Source organism: Anolis carolinensis, chromosome 1 (genome assembly GCF_035594765.1).
Source record: "Anolis carolinensis isolate JA03-04 chromosome 1, rAnoCar3.1.pri, whole genome shotgun sequence".
Classification (NCBI taxonomy): domain Eukaryota; kingdom Metazoa; phylum Chordata; class Lepidosauria; order Squamata; family Dactyloidae; genus Anolis; species Anolis carolinensis.
The window spans coordinates 276729885-276744727 of NC_085841.1; the positions used below are offsets into that span (position 1 = coordinate 276729885).

The following is a 14843-nucleotide window of genomic DNA, read 5'->3' on the forward strand; positions in this document are numbered from 1 at the left end:
GAGATTGCCCACCTATGCTGTATTCTTTTCCTCTATCACTGTCTCTTTTCCTAACCCAATCTTGATGCTTGAAAAGGAGATTTGTCGGCAGACTTGTTTTCACTTCAGTTAGTTAAGTCCTTTAAAAGGGGAGTTGAGTTGACAGGCCTACTATCTCGCCCTTTTGTGGTGGTGCAATGGCATGTTCCTGTGAGGCAGGAGGCTATGCTGATGGCAGCAGAGTTACTAATAGGTTTTCCCATGCCAGGCAGCCATTTGTTTGAAAGCCAGATTAAATGTGCCAAGTACTCCTGGGCAGCAATAGCAGTAGTAGTATATGACAGGGCTCTTGTAATTTAGATAATATGTAGGAGAGGAATTTCAGCAGTTGTTGCTTGCCTAACCTGTTGCTCCCATGCTGAAATGTCTCTTCTATACAGCTATTACAGGTATTAGAGTCCTGTCCGATATTTCACATGGCAGCCCTGGCTGGACATCAAAAGATTTCCCAGCCATCCTGGGTTGTAGCTCTCATCAGACCAAACTAGCCTAGACAATAATAAGCTTGATCAACATTTTGCAATGTCATTCATTCATTCATATCTGCTTATATGTCTTTGTGCTTGTTATTGCTCATCTTTCTATTAGCTAATTCTTCTTTATAGTCACAATTTATTGGGCATCCTATAGCCAAAATGAGTTTTCATTGTACATATATTATGGAGTTAAACAAGCTATGAATGCAGCAAGTAATCTTCTATACCTCAGTTTTGATTGGCTGCTTTTCATAGAGGAGATATGCCATCTGGCAAACTGGCAAATGCCCTGACCATGATTAAGGGACAGCTTTGGCTTGTAAAGTTCCACTCGAGGATTAACACCTTCTAGCTTCACAAGATGCCTGCACCCTCCAGGGTAAATTAACATCTCCAGGAAAAGATAGGAAGGAACGCCTATCCACCCAGCAGTCTTGTTGAGTTCCTCAGCCTGAAAAAAACAGCAAATTAAAGGGATGCCTAAAATAGTTTTTAACTTTGATTTTTAAAAGCAGCTGCTTTTATTTAAGATGGCAATGTGCCCTATATTAGAGAAGCCAGCCCTCAATTTGAATGGCTGCCAGGGGTTAGTCTTCTGTTTGAATCTACAATCCATTTAAAGGGATAAGAGACTGGCTGTGCACAGATCACTATGCCCATTTCCTTCTTTATAAGGTCAATTGCAGCAATTTTTAAATTATAGCAATAATTTCAATAGTGCTTCTATGCATATGCGATTTTATACAAATTCATACCTCGTAAGTGCTCTCATCAGAGTCAAACCAGAGGAAATTGTGATTATAAGAGTCCCAGTTTGAGAATCATGGCAAATTACATAAGTTAAACATAATTTAAAATTCACATCATATAATAGTTAAGAAGATATTAAACCATCATTAAAATATATGCCTTTAAGTCAGTTTTGGCTTATGACTACCCTAAGGTGAATCTATCACAGGGGTTTCTTGGCAAAAGTTGTTCAAAGATGGTTTGTTTTTGTCTTCATCTGAGGCTGAGAGAGCATGACTTGCCCAAGATCACTCAGTAGGTTTCCGTGGCTTTACACCACTACATGACAATGGCTCACATAATAAATTTAAAATCAGTTTAAAATATCCACCATTTAATGATAACATATTGCACAGACTGCTTTTCCTAAATGTTCAAAGACCTGCTATTATTTACTACATTTATATCTCATCCTTCTCACCTCGAAGCGAAGTCAGAGTGGCTTACAAATTATATGTACATACAATATATTATATTACTAGCATAGCACAATATTAGCATTATATATTACTATATTGTACTATACCACTATACTGGAATTTAAGAAATGTTTTACCCACTTGTAGCAAAATGGTAAAGATGATGCCAACCTAGCCACTCTCGGAAGAGTTCCTGGGTCAACTATTAATAACTCCTTCTCCCATGCTCCCAAAGATGTACCTGTGAGGGTGAAGGGACGGATGGAGGGATCTCCTTAGAAGATATTACAATGCGAGGTGGTTTGTATGGGAAAGTACAGTCCTTCAAATAACCTGGACCAGCTCCACGTTTACAAGTATGCTTCCTATACTGTTTTGTTATCCTAGTATAAGATTTTCTCCCTTCTGCATTTTGCAAATGTCTTGCTTTATTTAATGTTCACTCACCAGGAGGCTTCATAACAAATCTAATTGCTGAGGCACAAAGATGTGAAAGACTTGCATTGCTGGAGGGAAAGCAAGCTATGACCTTGTAACTGTGAGTTCAACATCCTGTCTTGTATTAGTTAGTTCTTTTAAGGCTAAGCAGAAAATATAGGTAATTCTGCTTTGAAGGTAGAGTGGCATAACATCTGTTGTGTTGGCCTTCTTTCTATCATTGAGTGTGTGGGCCACTGTGGGAGGCCGTGGGATACTTAATTTGAACCTCTCACTGCATGTATATCTTTCTGGGCAGTTATGCAGAAAAGAAAAACATCCCTGAAGCTGTTTTGAAAAACTTAACTTCAGATTTTTTAAGAAACAATGTTTTTCTTTCAAATATTCCTTTCTTTCAACAGTTGGACCTTGGGGGAATGGCTATTGTCCAGATTAATAACTAATATGATTTATTTTTGTTGCTGTGAAAGGGTAGATAACGATATAGCACAAGGATTCGAAATGTTTGCAGGATTCAGTCTTTTGTTTGGGTTGGCCAAGTTGCAATGTTTACAGGAACCCAGCAACTGCTTGTCACTGTACGACTGAAACTGTGCGTGCTGCTTCAACTCCATGAGAAATGAACATTTCCCGGGCTTGCTATGGTACTCAGATAATCAGCTTTGAATATATGACTATTATAATAGTCAGTGTGTGTGTGTGCAGTTTTTCCAATATAATGCATTTTTAAAATTGCTATCATCATATTTGGTCCATATTTCTCTGTTCTACACATTTGGCCTAGAAAACGTCCTTTCGAGTTCAGCGAAGATTGAATTTGGAATGATAACTGAGTTTTGGTTCATGTATCTGTTTAAAGTGTGAAATTAGGTACGTTTGTATCAACATGCAAACTGACAGACTCTTCTCCTGCCCCCAGGTAAACATGTAAGAGGATACTTGTGAGTATATGTGTCTAAGTTGCCTTTAAATATATGACAACCCCTTGGATTTCATAGGCAAGAAAATACTCAGAGATGGTTTTGCCAATTCCTTCCTCAAAAATGAAGCCTGTAGTATCTGATCTTGTTGATGATTTCCCAGTGCCAAATAGAGATGCCCCTGTTTAGCTTCCAAGGTCACCCAGGGCCTGGTACCTTTGGGGTATTTAGGTCTGAACAGCTAACCTCTCTTAAAACCTGATGGCACAAAAACAGCTCAGTTGCAAGCACCTTGTGTCTTAAAGACAATGGATTTCCACAGATCAACATAATCCTCCTAATACAGCATTAATACAGACTGATCCCAGAAGTAGTGCTTGTTCAAATGCTCTACCTGAGTTCCTTCCTTTTGTTTTGCCTGTGATGGAAAGAATATTAAGGAGGACTGCTTTTTTTCTCCACTATCTAAAGTTAATGGATAAGAAATGTGCCTAATGAATGACACATAAGAAGCAGGAAGGAAACCTTTCCCCCATACAGCCTAGAAAGGCAGACAAACAGAAAGAAAGCAGGAAGTGTAATACATCTGCAATACAGGCCTCCCTGCATCACTGTTCCATCAATTACTTCCTGCCGTTTCCAGATTCCCCAGTCTTCTATAGACTTCCACTGCTTGGATGTGGAATTTTATTCATCTTCCTTTCCCACATGTTGTGTTCTTAGTCATATCCTGCCATGTAATCGTGTTTCCCATATTGGTGGATATTTGAAAGATGAGCCTTTCTAGATTGTGATTACTTCAAAGAGTATGTGTTTGTACATTTTCTTAATCATATAGTTATTGTTTTGATTTTTTTACTTTAACCCATTTATATGCATGAACATGGTGTGGATCCATGTCATTGTGGCCTCCACTCTTGGACTGTTAGGGATGGGGAAGATATTTATCTGGACAACTCCCCAAACTTCATTCAAATTGTCAAATTGATTTTTGAATTGAAACACAGCTATCTCTTGAAATTTGCACTTTTCCAAGTCTTACAGAAGAGATGCCAAAAGGCATGCAGAAAAGCCTATGTTAAAGCATACATAAAAGTCACATATTTGTGAAAATTGTATTTTAAAATGCATTGTACTAGAAAATTACTTGCAAAAAAGGAAGGTGTTTAGAAAAACAGAGACCAAATTGTATGCATATTTAAAGAACCTCTTTTGACAAACTGAACTTTAGGGTACAAAAATGAGAAACTGAAATCTAGTGTGTGTGTGGGAGGGGAGAGAGAGAGAGAGAAAGAGAGCAAGAGAGAGAGAATCTCAGTCCCTCTGTGATTTAATGCCATCTTCTAAGCAATATTCCATGTACTTTGCTCAGCTCTTGGTAATCACCTTGTCCTTTGTAAAGTAATTAACAATATCTCCTTAGTATCCCTGCTTCTGTCCTGCTGTGACCAAGGTGTTTATGGCTTTGTGGATTGTCTCTCTGCAGGGAGATGTCATCTCTAATTTATTTAGCAAGGTTCTGAAAGCTTTTAACAGCAGGAGGAAACAAAGACCCAATTCCAAGTTTATAATGTAGCAGTTGTCAAAAGCAGCATTGTGGTAGCACTAAGCATGGAATAAATTTGCCTCTGGATTTCTAGGTTCACAGAAATTCAGCCATGCCGTATGATGTATAAGAAGGTATAAGATGTATGGTTATCCTAGGTTAAACAGACAGGAACCTTGCTGCTGAAATGATAGGTACTAGTTTTAGCTCAGTTGTGAGTCAGTTTACAGGAGATTTGCCGCAAACGGTTGCTGTGTTTGTGCTTTTAGTGAACTTTGTTGGGACAGTATTAAGCTCCAGAGCCAGTGCAATGCAAGGGTCACCCACAATCTGCTTGGCTGACTGCCCTCATTGAGTCTCACAATATGTTACTACCTTGTTTTTCATCAGCTGGCTAAGCAAATGTCTGGTTTTCTGTGCAAAGAGAACTGATCAAGAGCCAGTGTGGTGACACGATTTAAGTGTCAGTCTGGAGCTATGAAGACAACAGTCAGCCATAGAAACCCACTGGGTGATCTTGGGCAGGTCACTCTCTCTTAGTCTTGGAGGGAGACAAAAGCACCACCTCAAAGTTTCTTGTTAAGAAAATCTCAAAATAACATTGCCATTAATCAAATCTTTTTTATTTTAATGTATTGAAAAAATCATATCAACTCTGTTCCTTTCAGTAATATTTCATAAACATAGCTCTTGGGGGTGGGCAGATGTATTTAGAGGTCTAGCCCACGTTGGTCCATATACTCTTTTAGTGTTAGCCCTAATTTTATGGGGTTAATATAAAAACATTGGCATGGTTCTGTAAGAACTAGGTAAGTCTTCAAGCCAGCAAAACTGAAATGTCCTTGGAATCATCAAATCCAATGGTGCTGCAGAGTGCAGGTCATTCTTACATCCCATTGCTTAAGTGTTTCTGGTCTACACCATTGCCTCCCAATTGCTCAGCACCAGTGAATAAGGGTGTTTAATAGGGAATAAAAGGTTATCGTTTTTCTCAAAAATTGCTTCTGTTGCTGTGTATTGATTTTTGTTTTGATTTTTTTTTTACCCTTTTTTGGCCGAGTGAAGAAAATAAGCCCTTTTCTGTGTCTCGTTTTGGGGAGGGAGTGTGGAAAGCATCAAAATAATTGGGCATGGGTGTCCCCCCCGCCCACAAACACTTTTGCTGGTGACCTGCTGTGTTGTTCTGTACTTGCAACAAGGATGCTGCGTGAGGTTATTGAAAACGAGGACAGGGTAACTATACCACAGCTGTTTGCGATCATAACCTGTTGTTCAATAAAAAGGCTGGTCACAAGAGGAGGGAAGAACAATTTGAAGGACAAACCATTGTTCCAGATCCGGTTTAGACCTGGATGATGGCTGTGCTTAGACATAGAAGGCCCTGCAATCTGTTTCTGTTGCCAGTTGGAAAGCTTTCTCAGAGCCTGCCTTTTGTATCCAGCCCAAAAGATATGTAGGATGGTAGTTTCAGAATGTAAGGGGAGAGCTGTGATAATTATAGCCATGGAACAGCTGCTCAAAACTGTCCCCCAGGCTAACATTTGAGTGGCGTCATAATATCTGGTCTACAACCATTTGCCTTGTTATACTTTAATGCTTGGTGTTCTATAGCTCTAGTTTCTCTACTATCTACAAATCACCAGTCTATTTAGTTAACACTGCATGCTCAAATGTGAAGCTGTCACACTTTGAGAATTATTTGCCTTACTGTGTTACTGAAGCCATATTCTTTCATTACCTTGGAATCATAAAATAATAACAGAATCATAGAGTTGGAACAGATCACAAGGCATCCGGTTCAATCCTTTCAGTCAAAGCAATTCAACAGATGTCCATCCACCCTCTGTTTAAAAACCTCCAGAGAAGGAGACTCCACCACACTCTGAGGCAGTGTATTCCAGTGTCAAACTACTCTAACTATCAGGAACTTCTTTCTCATGTTTAGGTTACCTTATTAGCAAACAGACATTTCACAGGCCAGTGTGGGGGTAAGTATTTTGTGCTCAATGGAAAAGAAAGATTCATGTGTTGGATAAAATGCCACAACTTTATTGGTTACAGTTTAATTGGTTTGTACACCTCATGGGTCAAGGACCTTATTTTAAAAACCTTGTGGCTGTCCCGCTGTCGTGAATTTGACCCTGGGACAATTGCTGGACCTGTCGCATGGTCACTAACTTATAACAGTGGGTGCTTGCCCACACCTGGATAAGGCTATAAACCATGCTAGATATCCCCTCAAATGCCAGGGCCCAACTACCCTGGCACAAATATAAGAATCCAAGACCATGCCACCCACCAATCGCAAAGTTGCAACAAGTGTAACTGGTTGGTAGAAGATTGAAAGAAATTGCAGCCTTCTTCTGTCTGGGGCTATCTTTTAAGGTATTTGCCAACCCACCCCCCACCCCAATTCAATCAATGGGAGTCCAGAATGCTCCAATTCCCATTGACCATGATACCCATATGACTCCCCATTCAGTCTCCTCCCAGCTGCAAAGGCTTACAGGGAACCATCATATGCTCTGCATGGTCCTCTCTGACCTCCCAGGAACAAAGGTGCCCATTGATATTGCAACTGTCTTTCCAGTAGACTCAACTAGTCTTTGTGTCACTATTTGTTCATCTTTTTTGCTGCTTCAGAGTACCCCTGCACCTCTGCTTTCTACACATGCTTTAGAGTTTTGATAAATCTCAAACTGGAAAGGTATTACAAGTGTTCCCAACTTCAATTGAAGCAAGTATTTCTTCAAAGGATTGTGGTTTTATGAGGTGTGCTTCAACACTGCCAGTGCAGGAGGGTGTGGTTGTCAGGTGCACTTTTGTAGTTTGGAGACATAACATGTTTTCTAAGTAACAAGAGGGCTCAAACCAATACGTAGTAATTCCTATCTTGATTACTACCCTGAGAACTTTTACTTTGCTCACAGTCTTGCAGGAAATAATGAGATCCAAAAAAGACATGAGTTAAGTCCAAAAGCTACAAAATAGTAAGCAGAAAGACTGAGAGAGAGGTTAATGCACAGCATTCAGGACAGACAGTCAAAGATCCAAGGGATTAAGATGGGTGGGCATGGCTGAAGATAAATAGCTGTGGGAGGCAACAAAGTATTAGTCTAACAATGAGAGAGAAAATTTTTGTTGGCTCCTGCAATTTATGGGACAGGTATCTTTATGATCAGAAGAACTCAGATTTTCTTCGTCAGCCACCCAAATCCTCTGGGCTGGCAATTTGCTATTTCTCTCATTATTATCAGAGTGATTCTGTGAAGCACAAATGTAATCACTCTTTCCCATACTTTAAGCTATCCTAGGTCAGCAGGAGGAGCTAGTGTAGTGTAGCAGTTTAAGTATTGTACTACATTTCTAGAGACCAGGATTTGAATCCCCATTCAGCCATGAAACCCTCTGGGTGATCTTGGGTAAACCACACCCTCTCTGTCTCAGAGGAAGGCAAAGGCAAATGCTCCCTGAACAAATCTTCTGAAAAACCTTTTAATAGGTAAACTTAGGGTCACCCTAAGTCAGAAACAACCTGAATGCATATTACAATATGCATCCATCTTCCTGTTGACTGAAAGGAAGGCACTGGCAAATATGTTTTTTCTTTTTGAAAGTTTTCCCTGTGATATGGTCTCAAGCACATCGTCCTCTTGCCAGTATTGCTTTTAATTTTCAAAGAAAAATACTGTGGAGTCACAGATCTTATGCACGGTGTACAGTTTAAGCCCTGATGTAGCCTAGCCTTCTGGAAACTAGACAGAGGTTGCTTAGAAACCATTGTTTACACAGTAGAAGAGTCTCTCTTTTGCTGGGCTCTTTGACTCTGGCTACTTGAAGAAACTTTAAGGTTTTCTCAGATAATAATGTTGCCTGGATAAAGGCAAAAAACAAAGTACTCACACTATGTGGTCATTGTTGCTTTATTCTGGTTTTTCATGGACAAAATGCATGAGTGGACTGACATTTTTCACCTTTGGCCTCTGGACTTTTAAAAAGTTAGCAGATGTGCAAGTTATATGATACTGGTGAATGTAAAGTGGAAGATCGTTGATAGGGTTTAAGCAGCAAGAACAAGACTTGGTCAGTCTTATGAGCATACACTCTGCCCTCCATTTCATGCCCCACATGTTCTGGCATGGTTTTTCCTTTCATTTTAGATTAAAGCCACAAAGGTATTGGAATACCCTGATGGTGTAGTTCAGCTTAATTATGGTTACCTGAAACAACCTGGTTTCAAAACATAATTTATGAATAATGACCTCACAAGATCTGAGGATGCCTGCCATAGATGTGGGTGAAATATACTTCTGGAACTTATGGAACATGGCCATATAGACCGGAAAACTCACAACAACCCATAACTTATAAAGCTGGGTTGTTTCAATTAGTTAAAACCAACCACAGTTTAGGATATGACATGCTGAACTATGTTTAAATCTATGATGTATTCAATTATTCCCGTTACGACCCACCTCGAAGCTTAAGATCATCAGATGAGGCCCTGCTCGCGGTCCCGTCAGCCTCACAGGTGCGGCTGGCGGGGACGAAAGACAGGGCCTTTTCAGTAGTGGCTCCCCGCCTATGGAACGCCCTCCCCATTGAAGTCAGGCAGGCTCCCTCCCTCCTATCCTTCCGTAGGAAGGTTAAAACTTGGTTGTGGGGCCAGGCTTTCGAATAAGAATCAGCAGCATTAATTACTATTATGTATACTGGAACTCAATTGACAGACCCAGTCTTTTAAACTTGAGCACGCCTATCTGTATTTTATAATGCGTTTTATGAATGTTTTATGTAAGTTAATTTTTTAAACTGATTTATAATGTATTGTACAGTTTTTATATGTGTGTTTTATTGTAAGCCGCCCTGAGTCCCCTGTTGGGTGAGAAGGACGGGATATAAATATTGTAATAATAAATAAATAAATAAATTATGATTGAGCAGTCTAAATTAGTCCAAGTGGAAACTTCTCTTTTTTTCATGTCAGGAGCGACTTGAGAAACTGCAAGTCGCTTCTGGTTTGAGAGAATTGACCATCTGCAAGGGACTCCTGGGTGTTTGATGTTTTACCATCCTTGTGGGAGGCTTCTCTCATGTCCCCCTATGGGGAGCTGGGGCTGACAGAGGGAGCTCACCTGCTCTCCCAGATTTGGTCCGCTGACCTGTTAGTCAGTGGTTCTGCCGGCACAAGAGTTTGAACTGGAGAAAAAGATGAATGTGGAGGTCTAAATTTCACTGTTTAGGACATCAGCATCATGGTGACTATGTGGGGATGCTCATATTAGATTGGAGTGGACAACTGCACAGGAGGTAGCAGATAATTTTAGCCTCAACGAATGGTACATTGGCATTATAAAAGTAGTGGGCTGAAGTCACAATTTTCAGCCAAACCAAATGCTGGATTTGGGGCATTTGTAATCAGAATATTTGGACATTTGGGGTGAGAAATTGCTCCCAGATTGACCTAAATATTCTTATATGGTGTGTGTGTGTGTGTGTGTGTGTGTGTGTGTGTGTAAGGGGGGTGTCTTCAGAACTTGTTTACGTAAAATGAGATGCTTATCTTCTATCTATAACTGTTCTTAGGCCCGGTGCTAAAACCTGGAGTGTTATTTTTAATTAATACTTCACGTGATTAGACACAGTGATAATTCTAAAGTTTGGATTCAGTCAATATTTTATGTTCAAACTTTCAAACTAACGAATTGTGGGAATATATTTACTATGCATAGAACAAAGACACAGTTTCTAGAAGAGTCTTTGTTGATGACCTCTCAATGTTTGATTTACAGAGGAGTTATTCTAAGCTCAGAGACCATATGACAACACTCTCTACAAACAACATATGATGTATTGCTGTAGCCATTGTGGGCAAGTGTAGGCATTCAAGCAATGTTTCCACTGACTGTTCCCAATTGTATACTTGACTAGAGAATGTAATTACGAATTTGAGCAATTCATAAAATTCAGTTTCAGTTTCTGAAGGAAGCTATTCCTTCTTTCAAGGAATATTTCACTATTAACTAAGACCTAGTACTTTGCTTCTGGTTCATATTTCATACAGTGTGGGCACTGTGGCAATGTCATGATACCTTTTGGCAGGAAAGATATACAAATTTTCACCAGATATTATGAGAAGTACACAAGAAGTGTCAATTGTTCATACTTCCTCCATTCCAAAGCTATTGTACCATTTAAAGCATCCCTGAATAGGGTTTTTTTTCCCATGTCAGGAGTAATTTGAGAAACTGCAAGTCGCTTCTGGTGTGAGAGAATTAGCCATCTGCAAGGACGTTGCTTAGGGGACGCCGGGATGCTTGATGCTTTACCATCCTTGTGGGAGGCTTCTCTCATGTCCCCACATGGGGAGCTAGAGCTGACAGATGGGAGCTCACCCCACTCCCTAGATTTGAACCACCGACCTTTCGGTCAGCACTGCCAGCACAAGGGTTTAAGCCATTGCGCAATTGGGGCTCCTGAATAGGTGATGTCACGCCAAGAAACTAAGACATGTGTTTTCATATCATTCATTTTCTCTAGATTGCTACACCTGCCCAATAGATGAGCCATTCTTTCCAAAGCAATCTGGAAATGTCCCTGGTTTTGACTTGAAAGGGAGGGATCCTTCTGTGTCTTCTGAGTGGGCTTTGGTAAGAGTTACCCCAGAAGAAAAGATGACAGAGCACAACCTTTCGGCTGTTCGTGTGATGGTTACCAGTGATGGAAGCAGGTATTTGGAGATGACTTTATATCATAGTTGAAATAAAGAAGGAAGGAAGGAAGGAGTACCTTTCAAGCCTATTAGTTCAACTAGGCACAGGAGGTGGTATAGATTATGGAAGAAAATAAAATTGCTAAAGGTAGAAACAGTCATTTTTACAGCTGTCTTGAACTTCTTGTAGACACATGATTCACTCACAGGAAATCTCTACATCCCACACTGTGGTCTGAGTCACATGAAAGAGGGTGTAATTGAATCAAGATTGGCTCTGATACAAATTACAGTCCTTCATAGGTTAGTGGAGGTTTCTGCAGAGAAAACAGATTGTAGGTCAAAGTTCACTAGGACACGGGACTTACTTGAACCTATGTTTTCCAGCCTCACTTGTGAATGTTATGCAATATGTTACAAATCCATAAATTATGATGTCACAAATCAAAGAAAAATATTGCAGGGTACTTGTGATCAGAGCTTGGAAATGCTAGAATTGCTTTGCCAACCTTGCTCGTCATTGGAATACAAAAAGGTAACATTTCCCAGTTCTGATTCTGAAAATTGGCATATTGGATATTGATTAGTACAGGCAAAATATGACAAAGAATGAAAGGTGTTTTTAAAAGATGTGTCAGAAATAATAGATAGTCTCTGAGAACAATAAATGCATTAAGATGCAGTATTCAAGACTGCTGTTGAGTGCTCGAATGATTCAGTGTGCCTACTCGCCTTAGGGTTGGCACAAGATTGATATTACCTGAAGGCACATAGCAACAAACAACAAATCACATGTAGTACAGAAGTAGGGAGAGAATGGAACATCAATTTAAAAAGTGATTTTGTTTCTAAATGCATCCGCTTTCATTTCTAAAATGAAACAAATGTGCCCTTGTTAGTTTCTAATTCTCTTTGAGAAACTAGGGAAAATAGAAACAAACAAAACAAGCAAGCTATGTTGTTTTCTTTCTCCCCTTCATTTCCCATAGAACGACTGACAAGAAAGCACTGGGTTTCATTGCTTAGGACTGCAAATTGATACAATTAGGGACATTCTGTAAAATGGAGGTGGGTGGGGAAGGATCTTGGAATGCTCTCAAAATGGCAAGCCATAAAAAAAATCCCAACTGAAGTCTAAAGCGAAGGTTAGTTTAGAGCATGAAAAGATAGGCATCAGGCTATTTTTTTAATCTTCTGGAACCCCAAGATGAGGATGGAACCAAAATAAATGCTTAGGCCAAAATCACATGACTATAGAAGGCCCATGGAATCAATGGATTTACCCTAGTTGGACTTATTGATTCCATGGATTTGTGGATTCTATAAGTGTTGACTTACTGCATTACTACTGATTTAATGGATCCACATTAGCTGGGACTAAAATCGTTTTTAGGCCTTAGAATTGAAGAATTCTGAGCCCTTAGATTTGGGGTAAGTACTCAAACTGGACAAAGTGCACAGCTACTCTGGATTACTCTCAAATTTTCTTCATTTTAGCAGGAAGACTTAGTTCTAAATAGGGGAGTTGTTCTGTCAAACTATAGTTAAATAACTGAAGTTAGGAAATTCTGGCTCAAACGGCAAGTCCATCAGAGAGCTAGCAGAATGATCTTGATCTACCTTCTGTTTACTCTTGGCTTAATGGATGTCATTTTGTATTTAATTGCTTTGTTCAACCTTCCTGTAACATGGTGTGTTTGTACTAGCTTTATAGAACTATGACAATAGTCACGCTATGCCAATTTGAATGGAAAAATCCAACGTCATGGGGGTCAGAAGACATGCTGTTTCTCTACTGTAATTAGTGAACCAACCAAAAAGAAACATAGAATTGAGGGAAAATAAAATGAAACATTGAAAAAATAGAAATTTAAAAAAAGTCTGGAATGGTTGTGAAGGAGAAAATGACAATTGGAGCTTCCAAGAATAAAGTAGAAAGGGAAGTGGGTTGTGACACACACATCCTTAATAATTGTTGCAAAGTCTAGTCAGACAATGTGCATATTTTCTAATTAGTAACCTTAAATAGGAAGGGCTAAGAAGAATGGATGTGAAACTTTTATCTAGCTTTTTATATCTTGAATAAAGTTGCACTGAAGCTTTAGGAAAGGCTGGTAGTTCTAATGAAGACAGCCTAGGGTTAGTGTGAAGTTTCATAAAAGTACATAAGGTATTAACCAGACATAAGAGTAAAAATGAGATAACCTCAGATTTTTTGAAAGGAATCTTTGCACCCTAGGCTGCGTAGGCACCTCAAAACCACACCAGACCCCCAGAATATAAGCAAACAAGCTGTTTATTAAAGGTTATAAGTAAGCACAAGCAAATAAAGTTCAGAGTCAATAAAATGGGTTTAAATGCACAAAAGCAATGTACTTGAAAATCTTAAAGCAAGAGTCTCAGAAAGTCACTCAAAAACATAGTCTAAACCAGATATTGAAGTCAGTCCCACGAAAGGCATCAAGAATGGTCCAAACAAAGTTCAAATCCAAGGCATGAGACAAACTGGAACCACAGGAAACAAGGCTAGATTGCAGGATCGTTATCCAATGTAATAGAAATCCCAACAGGAAAGTTATTGGAACATACAACTGGATCCAAAGGCAAAACAAGGCTGGAACTTGAAGCAAAATCCACGGCTGCAAGAATATACCGGACACGGAGCAAAGATCTTTCTCTCTTGAATTGCAATGTTGCCACCTCTGCTATAGCAGAGAAGAACCAGGCATTTAAGGAAAATCCAAGGTCTTTCTTTCATGAGAAAACTCTGTCTCTCATGAGAAAACTACTCATTAGAGTGCTTCAAAAGCAGTTGTTTACTTTTCTGTAAACATTCTCGTTCCCTCCTTTGATGAGTTATCGTTCCCCTCCTGTCAAACTCATTACTCTCCTCTAAACTAAAATGTCCATTTGACACCTGGTGAACTGGCCTTGACTGTGGCGAGGAATGCAGTTCAAAATGCCTGCTTGCAACCATTCTGTCCCTGGTCCCAGAATCCACTGGAACAGATTCTGGCTGCATCTCAGGTCCAAACCCAGAGTCCTCTTGCAAAGCTAGTTGCATCTCAGGCCCAAACTCTGGCTGCATGTCAGGCCCATACCCAGGGTCCTCTGGCAAATCAGGCGCAGGGACAATTACTGGCTGAATGGGCCCAAGCTCAGGCTCAGGCTGAGCTACAACAGGACTAAGAACCTCATCAGATAGAGGTTCACAAGCCAGGGGAAGGTGGGGGAATCCATGGGCCAGCAGGGGGAACCATTGGGCACTATCCCACATTGCCCCCTTACCATCACACAGATTTTCCTGTTTGCCACCAGCTTCTTCAGAAGGCAGCCTCTGAACACGCTGCCAAGATGGAACTGGGATGGAGCCCTGCCGGAAGTAGCTCTGCCAGCTCCATCCTGGCCGCATCCTAGGATGGGAAAAATGCCCCTTGTGATGAGGTGTAATTGATATAGCTTGGGTATTTACAATCAGTAGGGTCACCATTGTGTCACATCAAA

The 14843-nt window shown here is 40.1% G+C and overlaps 1 protein-coding gene across 2 annotated transcripts in view; it reads left to right on the forward strand.

The window, feature by feature from the left end:
• Positions 1-14843, forward strand: part of mical2 (microtubule associated monooxygenase, calponin and LIM domain containing 2) — a 200815-nt gene that overhangs the window by 126419 nt on the left and 59553 nt on the right. The window contains exon 25 of one of the 2 annotated variants that reach the window (XR_010001947.1): positions 11168-11289. Coding sequence is in view for 1 of the 2 variants with exons in the window: in XM_062967705.1 (XP_062823775.1) it covers positions 11168-11357 (190 nt within the window). In the remaining variant the exon portion in view is untranslated. Of the gene's footprint in view, positions 1-11167; positions 11358-14843 lie in introns of those variants that run through there. The other variant, XM_062967705.1, reaches the window with a different exon arrangement.